This window comes from Oncorhynchus mykiss, chromosome Y (genome assembly GCF_013265735.2).
Source record: "Oncorhynchus mykiss isolate Arlee chromosome Y, USDA_OmykA_1.1, whole genome shotgun sequence".
Lineage (NCBI taxonomy): Eukaryota > Metazoa > Chordata > Actinopteri > Salmoniformes > Salmonidae > Oncorhynchus > Oncorhynchus mykiss.
Genome location: NC_048593.1, coordinates 21,949,670 through 21,963,124, shown reverse-complemented (window position 1 = coordinate 21,963,124; position 13,455 = coordinate 21,949,670). Strand labels below are relative to the sequence as shown.

At 43.2% G+C, this 13,455-nt stretch overlaps 1 protein-coding gene across 2 annotated transcripts in view; it reads left to right on the top strand.

The window, feature by feature from the left end:
- LOC110509815 (astrotactin-2) overlaps window positions 1-13,455 on the top strand; it is a 457,880-nt gene that overhangs the window by 374,382 nt on the left and 70,043 nt on the right. For both annotated transcript variants that reach the window (XM_036967227.1, XM_036967228.1), the window contains 2 exons: window positions 7,737-7,870; window positions 8,415-8,563. In XM_036967227.1, coding sequence (XP_036823122.1) covers window positions 7,737-7,870; window positions 8,415-8,563 — 283 coding nt within the window. The remainder of the gene's footprint in view (window positions 1-7,736; window positions 7,871-8,414; window positions 8,564-13,455) is intronic.

Below are 13,455 nucleotides of genomic sequence, written 5' to 3'. Positions count from 1 at the left end.
GTGTATGCTAGTCATCTGCAAGGACTTGGGAGTTTTTTAGGATAAAAGAAATGGAATAGAGCCAAGCACAGGGTAAATTCTAGAGGAAATTTGCTTTCCATCAGACACTGGGAGACAAATTGTCATTTCAGCAGGATAATTATCTAAAAAAATAAGGCCAAATATACACTGAAGTTGCTTACCAAGATGACATTGAATGTTCCTGAGTGGCTCTGTTACAGTTTTGACTTAAATTGGCATCTATGGCAAGAATATGAAAATCATCTAGCAATGATCAACAACCAACTTGACAGAGCTTGAATCATTTTTTAATAATGTGCAAGTATTGTACATTCCAGGTGTGCAAAGCTCTTAGGCAGAAATCCTATTTATTTGCATATCCGATTCGAATCTGTTATTTTTCCTGCAGTCTGAAAAGCCTATTTATTTATCCTTTATTTAACTAGGCAAGTGAGGTTAAGAGCAAATTCTTATTTACAATGAGGCTGGGATAAAAAAAAAATAGGATTGAAGTTGGAAGTTTACATACACCTTAGCCAAATACATTTATACTAGTTTTTCACAATTCCGGACATTTAATGCTAGTAAAAAATCCCTGTTTTAGGTCAGTTAGGATCACCAATTTATTTTAAGAATGTGAAATGTCAGAATAATAGTAGAGAGAATGATATATTTCAGCTTTTATTTCTTTCATCACATTCCCAGTGGGTCAGAAGTTTACATACACTCAATATTTGGTAGCATTGCCTTTAAATTGTTTAACTTGGGTCAAACTTTTCGGGTAGCCTTCCACAAGCTTCCCACAATAAGTTGGGTGAATTTTGGCCCATTCCTCCTGACAGAGCTGGTGTAACTGAGTCAGGTTTGTAGGCCTCCTTGGTCGCACACGCCTTTTCAGTTCTGCCCACAAATGTTCTACGGGATTGAGGTCAGGGCTTTGTGATGGCCACTCCAATACCTTGACTTTGTAGTCCTTAAGCCATTTTGCCACAACTTTGGAAGTGCACTTGGGGTCATTGTCCATTTGAAAGACCCATTTGCGACCAAGCTTTAACTTCCTGATTGATGTCTTGAGATGTTGCTTCAGTATATCCACATAAGTGTCCTTCCTCATGATGCCATCTTTTTTGTTCAGTGCACCAGTCTCTCCTGCAGCAAAGCACCCCCACAACAAGATGCAGCCACCCCCGTGCTTCACGGTTGGGATGGTGTTCTTCAGCCTGCAAGCCTCCTGTAACGTCCGTCGTTCGAATGAGACCAAGGTGCAGCGTGGTAGGCGTACATTTTCTTTATTAAAATGTTCCACCAAAGAAAACAATAAACAACTCAACGAACAAAAAGCTTAGGAGTGCAACCCATGGAACAAACAAAGACAAGATCCCACAACAGAAAGTGGGAAAAAGGGCTGCCTAAGTATGATCCCCAATCAGAGACAACGATAGACAGCGGACTCTGATTGGGAACCATACTCGGCCAAAAACAAAGAAATAGACAACATAGAATGCCCACCCAAATCACACCCTGACCTAACCAAATAAAGAAATAAAACGGCTCTCTAAGGTCAGGGCGTGACACCTCCCCCTTTTTCCTCCATTCATAATGATGGTCATTATGGCCAAAAAGTTATATTTTTGTTTCATCAGACCAGAGGACATTTCTCCAAAGAGTACGATCTTTGTCCCCATGTGCAGTTGCAAACCGCTGTCTTTTTATGGCGGTTTTGGAGCAGTGGCTTCTTCCTTGCTGAGCGGCCTTTCAGGTTATGTTGACTTAGGACTAGTTTTACTGTGGATATAGATACATTTGTACCTGTTTCCTCCAGCATCTTCACAAGGTCCTTTGCTGTTGTTCTGGGATTGATTTGCACTTTTCGCACCAAAGTACCTTCATCTCTAGGAGACAGAATGCTTCTCCTTCCTAAGAGGTATGACGGCTGTGTGGTCCCATGGTGTTTATACTTGCGTACTATTGTGTGTACAGATGAACGTGGTACCTTCAGGCGTTTGGAAATTGCTCACAAGGATGAACCAGACTTGCAGAGGTCTAAAAATGTTTTCCTGCGGTGTTGGAAATACATCCACAGGGACAACTCCAATTGACTCAAATTATATCAATTTACCTATCAGCAGCTTCTAAAGCCATGACATCATTTTATGGAATTTTGCAAGCTGTTTAAATCCATAGTCAACTTAGTGTATGTAAACTTCTTACCCACTTGAATTGTGATACAGTGAATTATTAGTGAAATAATCTGTCTGTAAACAATTGTTGGGAAAATGACTTGTGTCATGCACAAAGTAGATGTCCTAACCAACTTGCGAAAACTATTGTTTGTTAACAAGAAATTTGTGGAGCCGTTGAAAAACAAGTTTTAATGACTCCAACCTAAGTGTATGTAAACTTCTGATTTCAACTGTATATAGGACAAAACACACCTGACGACAAGAGAGACACCACAACACTACATAAAGACAGACCTAAGACAACAACATAGCATGGCAGCAACACATGACAACACAGCGTGGTAGCAACACCACATGACAACAACATGGTAGAAACTCAATATGTCATCAGCACAATATGGTAGGAGCACAAACGATGGTACAAACATTTTTGGGCACAGAAGGTAATGCAATGCATCACACGAAGCAGCCACAACTGTCAGTAAGTGTCCATGATTGAGTCTTTGAATGAAGATATGGAGATAAAAAAGTAATTTGAGTATTTTTTGCACCTCGTTCCAGTCACTTGCTGCAGCGAACTGAAAAGAGTAGCAACCCAGGGATGCATTTGCTTTGGGATCCTTTAACAGAATGTGACTGGCAGAACGGGTGTTGTATGTGGAGGATGAGGGCTGCAGTAGGTATCTCAGATAGGGGGGGGGGGGAGTAAGGCCTAAGAGGGTTTTATAAATAATCATCAACCAGTGGGTCTTGTGACTGGTATACAGAGATGACCAGTTTACAGTGGAGTTTAGAGGGCAGTGATGTGTCCTATAAGGAGCATTGGTGGCAAATCTGATGGCCAAATGGTAAAGAACATCTAGCTGCTCAAGAGCACCCTTACCTGCCAATCTATAAATTAAGTCTCTGTAATCTAGCATGGGTAGGATGGTCATCTGAATCAGGGTTAATTTGGCAGCTTGGGTGAAAGAGGAGTGATTACGATAGAGGAAACCAAGTTTAGATTTAACCTGAGCCTGCAGCTTTGATATGTGCTGAGAGAAGGACAGTGTACTGTCTAGCCATACTCCTAAGTACTTGTATGAGGTGACTACCTCAAGCTCTAAACCCTCAGAGGTAGTAATCACAACTGTGGGGAGAGGGGCATTCTTCTTACCAAACCACATTACCTTTGTTTTGGAGGTGTTCAGAACAAGGTTAAGGGCAGAGAAAGCTTGTTTGACACTAAGAAAGCTTTGTTGTAGAGCGTTTAACACAAACTCTGGGGAGGAGCCAGCTGAGTATAAGACCGTATCATCTACATACAGATGGATGAGAGAGTTTCCTACTGCCTGAGCTAAATTGTTGTTGTAAATTGGGAGCGTGGTGCCTAGGATCGAGCGTTGGGGTTCTCCCTTGGTGACAGGCAGTGGCTGAGACAGCAGATGTTCGGACTTTATACACTGCACTCTTTGAGAGATGTAGTTAGCAAACCAGGCCAAAGACCCCTCAGAGACAATACTCCTTAGCCAGACCATAAGAATGGAATGGTCTACCGTATCAAAAGCTTTGGCCAAGTCAATAAAAATAGCAGCACAACATTACGTAGAATCAAGGGCAATGGTGACATCATGAGGACCTTTAAGGTTGCAGTGACACATCCATAACCTGAGCGGAAACCAGAGTGCATACCAGAGGGAATTCTATAGACTTCAAGAAAGCCAGTCAGTTGATTATGAACACGTTTTTCCAACACTTTTTATAAACTGGGCAAAATAGAAATTGGCCTATAACAGTTAGGGTCAGCTTTAAATAATAGATGCACCATGGCTGCCTTCCAAACAATGGGAACCTCCCCAGAGAGGAGAGACAGGTTAAAAGGTCAGAGATAGGCTTGGTGATGATAGGGGCTGCAACCTTATAGAGGAAAGGATCTAAACCATCTGACCCAGATGTTTTTTTTGGGGTCAAGTTTAAGGAGCTCCTTTAGCACCTCAGACTCAGTGACTGCCTGCAGGGATAAACTTTGTAGCGGGCCAGGGGAAAAAGAGGGAGGAGCATTGGGGCTAGTCACATTAGAAGGGATGGGTGGGAGATGAGGAAATGATAGAGGCATGGCTGAGTCAAATAGGAATCCTGACTTAATGAAGTGGTGATTAAAGAGCTCAGTGATGTGCTCCTTGTCAGTAACAATCACATCAGCACCATTAAGGGACATGGGCATCTGTGAGGAGGGATTATTCTACAGGTTTTTAACAATTTTCCCGAACTTCTTGGGGTTAGACCCACAGAGAGATAATTCTGCTCCTGAAAATAACTAACTTTGGCCTTCCGGATAGCCTGAGTGCACTTATTTCTCATTTGCCTGAACGAGAGCCAGTCAGCCTGAGTATGCGTGTGCCGAGCCTTTCGCCAAATGAAATCATTGAGTTGGAGTAACTCTGCCAGATCACGGTGGAACAAGGGGCTGAACCTGTTTTTAATTCTCAATTTTCTTTATGGGGGCGTGTTTGTTAACAACACCACTGAAAATATTAAAAAAGAAGGTCCAAGCATCTCCGACAGATGGGATCAAGCTGATTCTTTCCAAATGTACAGAGGCCAGGTCATGAAGGAAGGCTTGTTCATGAAAGTTTTTTAGCAAGCATCTATGACATATCTGGACAGGTCGTTTCACTGAGCAGCCATTACGAACACAGGCTGTAAAACAGTGATCACTAAGGTCATTACAGAAAACACCAGATTATTTGTGAGGATAACATCAAGGAGAGTAGCCTTTTCTGGGTTTTGGAGTCATACCTTGTGAGGTTGGTAATAATCTGAGAAAGATTTAGGGAGTCCCATTGCTTTAGGACTTGGTCAGGTCGTGTAATCATGTCCCAGTTTAGGTCACCTACAGGACAAATTCAGAGTTAGTGTAAGGGGCCAGGAGAGAGGGCAGGTAGGGTACAGGCTGGTGCAACAGTCAACAAAGAGTCATTTGAAAGTTTAATGCTTAAAACCAGCAAATCAAATTGTTTGGGGACAGACTTGGCGGAGACAACCGAGCACTGAAGGTGTTCCTTGGTAAAGATTGCCACTCCACCACCTTTGGAATATCTGTCTTGCCAGAAAAAAAGGTTATAACCAGAAAGGTTAACAGCAGTGTTAAAAACACTCTTTCTTAACCACGTCTCAGCAATGACCAACACATCTGGATTGGAGCTGTGAACCCACACTTTCAATTTTAGGTAATAAGCTTCTAGTGTTAATGTGCCGAAAACCCAGGCTTTTACAAGAGCAGAAATCAGTGAAACAAATATCAGAACACAAGTCAGAATTGAGGCTAGCAACAGTAGATGGGCCATGGTGTACATGCATATTTCATCCACAGTAATACAATAAATAAATAAATAGTAGGCCTATACTAGTTAATTAAAGTGTTTCTGAGTAAGCTCACATAATAAGCTTCACAAGTTAATTAGCCTACCTAAAAAGTCTGCTTGTGTGTGTAAATGCATGTGTGCTGGAGGCCAGTGAAATCTCGGGAGAGAGGGGAGAGTGTGGCGGGGGTACCTGTGCCAGACAGGGGGAGACAGGCCATGGAGAAGTTTTTTTTGGGAGGCAGATTCCTTGTAGAAAATCCCAGCTAGCTAGCTAGCGTAGCTTGCAAGTCTCTGTACACAATTTTTTTCCCACGTGCAAAAGGAGGTGGTTAGCTAGCTATATCAGTTTTGGTGAATGGTCCTTTACGACGGGCAAACAAAGTTGTCTTGTGGCTGTTGTATTTTGGAGATTGCGAGGAGGATAACATTCTCTAGAATCCAGTCGTCCCTGGCGACGGCGGTCCATGGTGATGGTGCTGCCCCTCTGGGCGAGATCTTAAAGCACACCAGCTGGTGTGTGTTCTTCCCCATTAGACTGGTGTAGTTCTCCTTGTCTGAGGTCAGGCTCATTCAGACCAGGAAGCTGATTTGACCTAAAACATAATAGTTGCAGTATTTGGGCATTCCTCTCTGCTTCTCCTGTATCTGGTCGAGCAAATAGAAGCTGTGGAGGAATTTGGACCTGACCATCTCTGCTCTGGGAAAGAACTTCTCATCTGTTGACTTGCCCCTGTCATTGTGACTGTTGTAGGTTATGGAATCTGATATTTCAAGCCACATTTCAAATCACCTAGGTGGTTTGAAGTCTGATACAAATCTGATTCTTGGCCATGTGACTCGTGTCTGAATGGTCAAATCTGATTTATTTGCCCTCAAGTGGTTCACCGATAAGCCTATACCACTGTGCACACACTCATCGTTACTATGACAACTAGCTTAGCCATGTCAGCAAATGACTGCTGTCTGAACACACACAAATCCGATTTGGTCACTTGTAACTTGCTGTTTGGCATTTGGTATTTGATGAGGATCCCCATTACCTGTTGCGAAAGTAGCAACTACTCTTCCTAGGGTCCTCTCAAAACATGAAACATGACATAATACAGAACATTAATAGACCATAACAGCTCAAGGACAGATGTTTGGACAGTCAGTAGTCCAAAACGAATTTGAAAAACAAAACTGACAATGCCTTTAAAACACATTCGGTGTCCTCTCCTCTGGATGACTGGTTTCCGGATGTTTTCTGGGGTCTCTGTGCAGGTATTTGATGACCGCGATCAAGCGTGTCCCTCAGCAGTCTGCACGGGTCGGCGCTGTCAACCAATTGCTTACATAAATAACTAAGTGCTCCATTGATTGGCCGGTGTGACAGGGAGCCAATGTGCCTGCGAACTCCCCTGAACTCTCCTTTGCACTGACGTCACCTTATTTGATCACTTTAACGGTAATATTGGCATTTGGTTGGCCTAATGAAACAGAACAATTTAAAAAGGAAAGGAAGATACCTAGTCAGTTGTACAACTGAATGCCTTCAACTGAAATGTGTCTTCTGCATTTTACCCAACCTCTCTGAATCAGAGAGATGCAGGGGGCTGCCTTAAATCAACATGAACAGCGCCCAGTGAACAGGCCTTGCTCAGGGGACAGAATGATAGATTTTTACCTTGTCAGCTCAGGGATTCAATCCAGCAACCTTTCGGTTACTGGCCTAACAACTAGGCTACCTGCCAATTAGTTTGAGTTGAAGTGATACACACTCATGATCTTGACGATGTTTCGGTTTAATGAGATTGAGGAAATGCATATCTTTTTGGCCTTTTGACCTCTTAGAGAAGTAATATTCTTTCTCTGTTTAACTTGCTCTCTATCTCACACACACACACACACACACACACACACACACACACACACACACACACTGACCTTTATGTGTCACCATTCCCAATTAAAACAAGACAGGAACATGACATGGCTCCAAGGCTACTCACTCACGTATCATCAGACCCTCGCCGCCGCGACTCTTCCGGTGGCGGAGGTGACAAAACCTGTGAGCCCCCAGTGTATGACTGTGTGATGATTCCGGGGCAGACATCGGTGGGGGGGGGGGGGTAGCAACAGACATCTTGGAGCTTGGATAATTCAGGGCGTTACAGAAGGGTGATGTATGGAAGATAATTGCATTTGTCTCACCTGTTACCTTTCACAGGCCTTCAAGAGTGCCACGATGAGCTCATACTGGTGTGCAGGCAAGGGAGATGTCATTGACAACTGGTGTCGCTGTGACCTGAGTGCCTTCAGCAAAGACGGACTTCCCAACTGCAGTCCCCTGAGGCAGCCTGTGTAAGTCAGAGCCTACCTCCCATCTATCCAAGCCTAGGGAGAACTGTTGGAGTTGTAACAACCATCCCTAGGGCTGGGACCAACCTTTAATTACTTTAGGCCAGTCCAAACACCCCGGTACTCACTCTCAAGAAATAACAGTGAATCTTGTTTACTTACCCCAGCTCTGTTTTGAGTCATACACCCCAGCTATTGAAACCATCAGAACTTTTGGAGAGAGATACAAGGCATTGGATGAGCAATGGCTCTCCGGTGGATTTCCACATTAAATTGAATGGACCTACTTGCTTGTATGATTTGTCGAATGGATGCATTGATGATTCCAACTTGCTCCCTATATCTGGTCTCAGCATTTTATTAACAGACTCTTAGGGTTGCGTTCCCCGACATAAAGTAAGCCTAGTCCTGGACTAAAAACACTTTTAACTGAGATTCTCAGGAGTAAGCTTAATGTTCCCGGAAAACTAGTACTCAGTGCTGTTTACTTCAAATATTTCTATTGAATTAAAGTGACCCACCTCCTTCCTCCCTCTGTCTGTGTCAGGCTCAGACTGGCCCCTCACCTAGAGCCCTCCAGCACCATGGTGGCCCTGGAGTGGCTGGATGTGGAGCCCCTGATTGGCTACAAGGTGTCTGATTACATCATCCAGCATAAGCGGGTGGAGGACCCCTCGGAGGCAGAGATCTACACAGGTAGGTAGGCCGCTTTCACTTTGGTCCAACCTACATCCAGTTATTGACAATTGTTTATCCTATGACAAAGCCAAAGGGACATTAATGAGCTTATTTACCAGTAACGAGCCACATTATCTAACTGTTTGCTCTGCTGATCTGCGGAGGCCTGCTCTCACAGACAAGGTTAGACACTTGGTGGGTGAACCGGAGGGAAGAACGGGGGGAAAGGAGGTGGGTGGTGTGTGGGAGGAGAAAGACAGGACAGGATGAGAGGATGAGGCTATGTGACAGGGGCCATAATTAACACTGACCCCTAAGTGTGTAAGTCTGGGGTAATGAGTCAGAGCTTTGGGTGATAGGGATTTAATAAAGGAGAAGAGATGAGGTGCGTTGGTGGAAATAGCCAGCTTTAGTCATCGGGCCACGCGGACAGGTGATCATTCACACCTGGGAGGAAGAGAGGAGGAGAGCTGATGAGCCGGGCCCAAAAGCTGGAGCGGGCACAGATAGGCATCCTGGCAGGGGTGTGGTAGGAACAGGGCAGATGGTGTTTGTGTGACTCACCTCTGCGTCAGAGCAGTCCAGGATACAGATGAGAATGTGAACAATATCTTTCTCTCTATTTACCTCTATCTCAATGTCTCTCTCCTTCTCTGTTTTCTTAGTCTATAGTGTCTCTTTCACTGTTATTGTCTCTCATCTTTCTCTTGTTTCTCTCTCTCTCTCTCCAACTCTCTCTCTCAAACTCTCCAAATTCCTCCAGAAAGCCAAGAAAAGTTGGACTGACATTGATTTGTCTGTAGTTAAAAAGCCCTGACTTTTATTGTATGTGTGTGTGTGTGTGTGTTCCCTGAAACACATGTTGCAATCACAACAAAGGATTTCATTGTTGGGGGAGTCTTGGATTCCCAGATATCATCTTGGTGTGTGTAATCAAGGTGAGAAGGGGAGAGAAGCGTTGGCATGGCATCGCTTAGGTTCTCTCTATTGGAAACTTCTGGGTCGTCTATAATAAACCATCAAAACAACCTTTTGAGTGGCTCCCAGTTTTACAGGAAGGATGGAATCAAACCCTCCATTGTTCTCCAAACTGGGGGATCTACCGTGCTGATACAAAGTTGGACGTGGTCGGAGAGGGGGATTTATGGAATAATGGGGACTTGTTAAAATTAGGAATTATTCTCTCCAAGACTTGGGAAGAGGAGACTGTCTGCCCGGCCAGTGATAACCTAACCTACTTAGGGGAAAGACAACAAGTGTCAGCGAGTTCAGATGGCTACGCAAATCCGGACTAGTATTGTTTTTTCACAATGTCCAATTCCCATCCATGGAAATTCATATCCTCTATACCCATGGCGAATCGTTTGGTTTCAAGACCTTGCATTGAAGTCCTTTCTAGGGGAAGAAAAAGTTGTTTTATTTTAAAAACAGAACCGGGATAGATATAAAGAGCCCCAGTCCCTGGTCACCTGGAGGCTTTAAACCACAGATGAGACTTCCACAGAGAAGCACCGGATGATCAAAAGCAGACCGCTCCGATCTGGGCCACACCCCAGCTTTCATACACCTGCCAAGTGAATTGAGTGCTCTTCAAAACTGGAGTCAGTTTAATACCTCATATATCTGAAGTTTTGAAGCAGGTATGTGTCCCTCCAGTAGTTAAATCCATTGGAAAATAAATGGCTTTTGCATTAAAAAATATACCTACATCGGCAAGATATGAAAGTCAATGGGCTTTAGGCGGTATTGGGTTGGTCAGGTGAAGCAACATCCACATCAGATTGTTTGATTCAGATAAAATCAGTCACGTCAGAAGGATTCGTTAGGCTTGGAACGACTTGAGATATTGAGGAGGTATTAAGGTAGAATTGGATGGATTGTACCTTGGGTTAAAAACTCAAAAGGGCAATGATCTTCTAGACACCTGACCCGCACCTTGGGATTTTTTTATATACATTATCCTAAGCATAACCTTCTACAACTCCCTATTATGTATGATCCTATTCCTATGTTCCCTGTTGACATACAGTACCATTCAAATGTTTGGACACACCTACTCATTCCAGGGTTTTTCTTTAGTTTTACTATTTTATACATTGTAGAATAATAGTGAAGACATCAAATCTATGAAATAACACATATGGAATCATGTAGTAAGCAAAAAAGTGTTAAACAAATCAAAATATATTTTATATTCTTCAAAGTAGCCACCCTTTGCCTTGATGACAGCTTTTCACACTCCTGGCATTCTTTCAACCAGCTTCATGAGGTAGTCACCTGGAATGCATTTCAATTAATATGCGTGCCTTGTTAAAAGTTAATTTGTGGATTTCTTTCCTTAATGCCTTTGAGCTAATCAGTTGTGTTGTGACAAGGTAAGGGGGGTATACAGAAGATAGCCCTATTTGGTAAAAGACCAAGTCCATATTATGGCAAGAACAGCTCAAATAATCAAAGACAAATGGCAGTCCATCATTACTTTAAGACATGAAGGTCAGACAATCCGTAAAATTGCAAGAACCTTGAAAGTTTCTTCACGTGCGGTCGCAAAAACCATCAAGCGCTATGATGAAACTGGCTCTCATAAGGCCCGCCACAGGAAAGGAAGACCCAGAATTACCTCTGCTGCAGAGGATACGTTCATTAGAGTTACCAGCCTCAGAAATTGCAGCCCAATTAAATGCTTCACAGAGTTAAAGTAACATATACATCTCAACATCAACTGTTCAGAGGAGACTGTGTGAATCAGGCCTTCATGGTCGAATTGCTGCAAAGAAACAACTACTATAGACCAATGACAAGAAGAGACTTGTTTGGGCCAAGAAACACGAGCAATGGACATTAGACCAGTGGAAATATGTCCTTCGGTCTAATGAGTCCAAATTTGAGATTTTTGGTTCCAGCCGCTGTGTCTTTGTGAGATGCAGAGTAGGTGAACGGATGATCTCCGTATGTGTGGTTCCCACCGTGAAGCATGGAGGAGGAGTTGTGATGGTGTGGACGTACTTTGCTGGTGACACTGTCTATTATTTATTTAGAATTCAAGGCACACTTAACCAGCATGGCTACCACAGCATTTTGCAGCGATACGCCATCCCATCTGGTTTGCGCTTAGTGGGACTATCATTTGTTTTTCAACAGGACAATGGCCCAAAACACACCTCCAGGCTGTATAATGGCTATTTGACCAAGAAGGAGAGTGATGGAGTGCTGCATCAAATGACATGTCCACAACCCAATTGAGATGGTTTGGGATGAGTTAGACCTCAGAGTGAAGGAAAAGCAGCCAACAAGTGCTCAGCATATGTGGGAACTCCTTCAAGACTGTTGGCAAAGCATTCCTCATGAAGCTGGTTGAGAGAATGCCAATAGTGTGCAAAGCTGCCATCAAGGCAACGGGTGGCTAATTTGAAAAATATATAATGTATGTTGCTTTGTTTAACAGTTTTTTGGTTACTACATGATTCCATATGTGTTATTTCCTAGTTGTGATGTCTTCACTATTATTCAACAATGTAGAAAATATTTAAAATAAAGAAAAACCCTTGAATAAGTAGGTGTGTCAAAACTTTTGACTGGCACTGTATACTCCCATATCTTCTGCTGTACTACTCCATTCTTTTATCCGTCTCATCTTGTTCTTTTGGAGGCTTAGTAAGAGCAAGCTGTAGCACCACCCTGATCTGATCTCACATCTGCACGAACCATCAACACCTATCTCCCTTTTCAATTCTCAATCCTCAAATCTGTCTTTTACTCAAATCGAACCAGACAGAATACCTTCTTTCCCTGGCAAGGTCAAGAGCAGCAGCAGTGATGGACTGGGATGGACTGACTCTCTTTGAAAGGCTTGGACAGTGGCCTAGTCGGCCTAGTCCTCAGTACATAAACACTACCGTTTATATGCTCGCAATCCGCCCGATCTACGATCCCCCCCTGGCAGACCATCAGTCAGCCTTGGTTCTCCACAGGTAAGGGCATGAGGCCCAGTCTCAGAGCCTGAAGGGGAACCTAAAAGCCCCCTATCCTTTGAATGGCAATAAGCACCCACATCCCCCTTCCTCTCTGATTGTTTACCTCTTCTCTTAGACATATTTATCATCCCCTGGTTCTTTAATCAATAACAAATCAAATTAAATGTTATTTGTCACGTGTTTCGTCAACAAAAGGTGTAGACTAACAGTGAAATGCTCACTTACCGGCCCTTATGTACAAAGCAGAGATTAAAATGAGAGAAATAATAGAAAAATAATAACAAGGAATAAATACACAATGAGTAACGATAACTCTGGAAAGTATTCAGACCCCTTCACCTTTTCCACATGTTGTTATGTTAATGCCTCATTCTAATATGGTTCTACACACAATAACCCATAAACACAAATCGAAAACAGGTTTTTTGAAATGTTTGCAAATGTATTACAAATAAAAAACAGAAATACCTTATTTACATAAGTATTCAGACCCTTTTCTATGAGACTGGAAATTGAGCTCAGGTGCATCCTGTTTCCATTGATCTACCCTTGAGATGTTTCGACTTCTTGATTGGAGTGCTCCTGTGGTAAATTAACTTGATTGGACATGATTTGGGAAGGGACACGGCTGTCTATATAAGGTCCCACAATTGGCAGTGCATTTCAGAGCAAAAACCAAGCCATGAAGTCGAAGGAATTGTCCGTAGAGCTCCGAGACAGGGTAAGGGTACCAAAAAATTTCTGCAGCATTGAAGGTCCCAAAGAACTCAGTGGCCTCCATCATTCTTAAACGGAAGAAGTTTGCAACCATCAAGACTCTTCCTGGAGCTGGCCGCCCTGGACAAACTGAGCAATCAGGGGAGAAAGGCCTTGGTCAGGGAGGTGACCAACATGCTGATGGTCATTCTGAGAGAGCTCCATAGTTCTTCTGTGGAG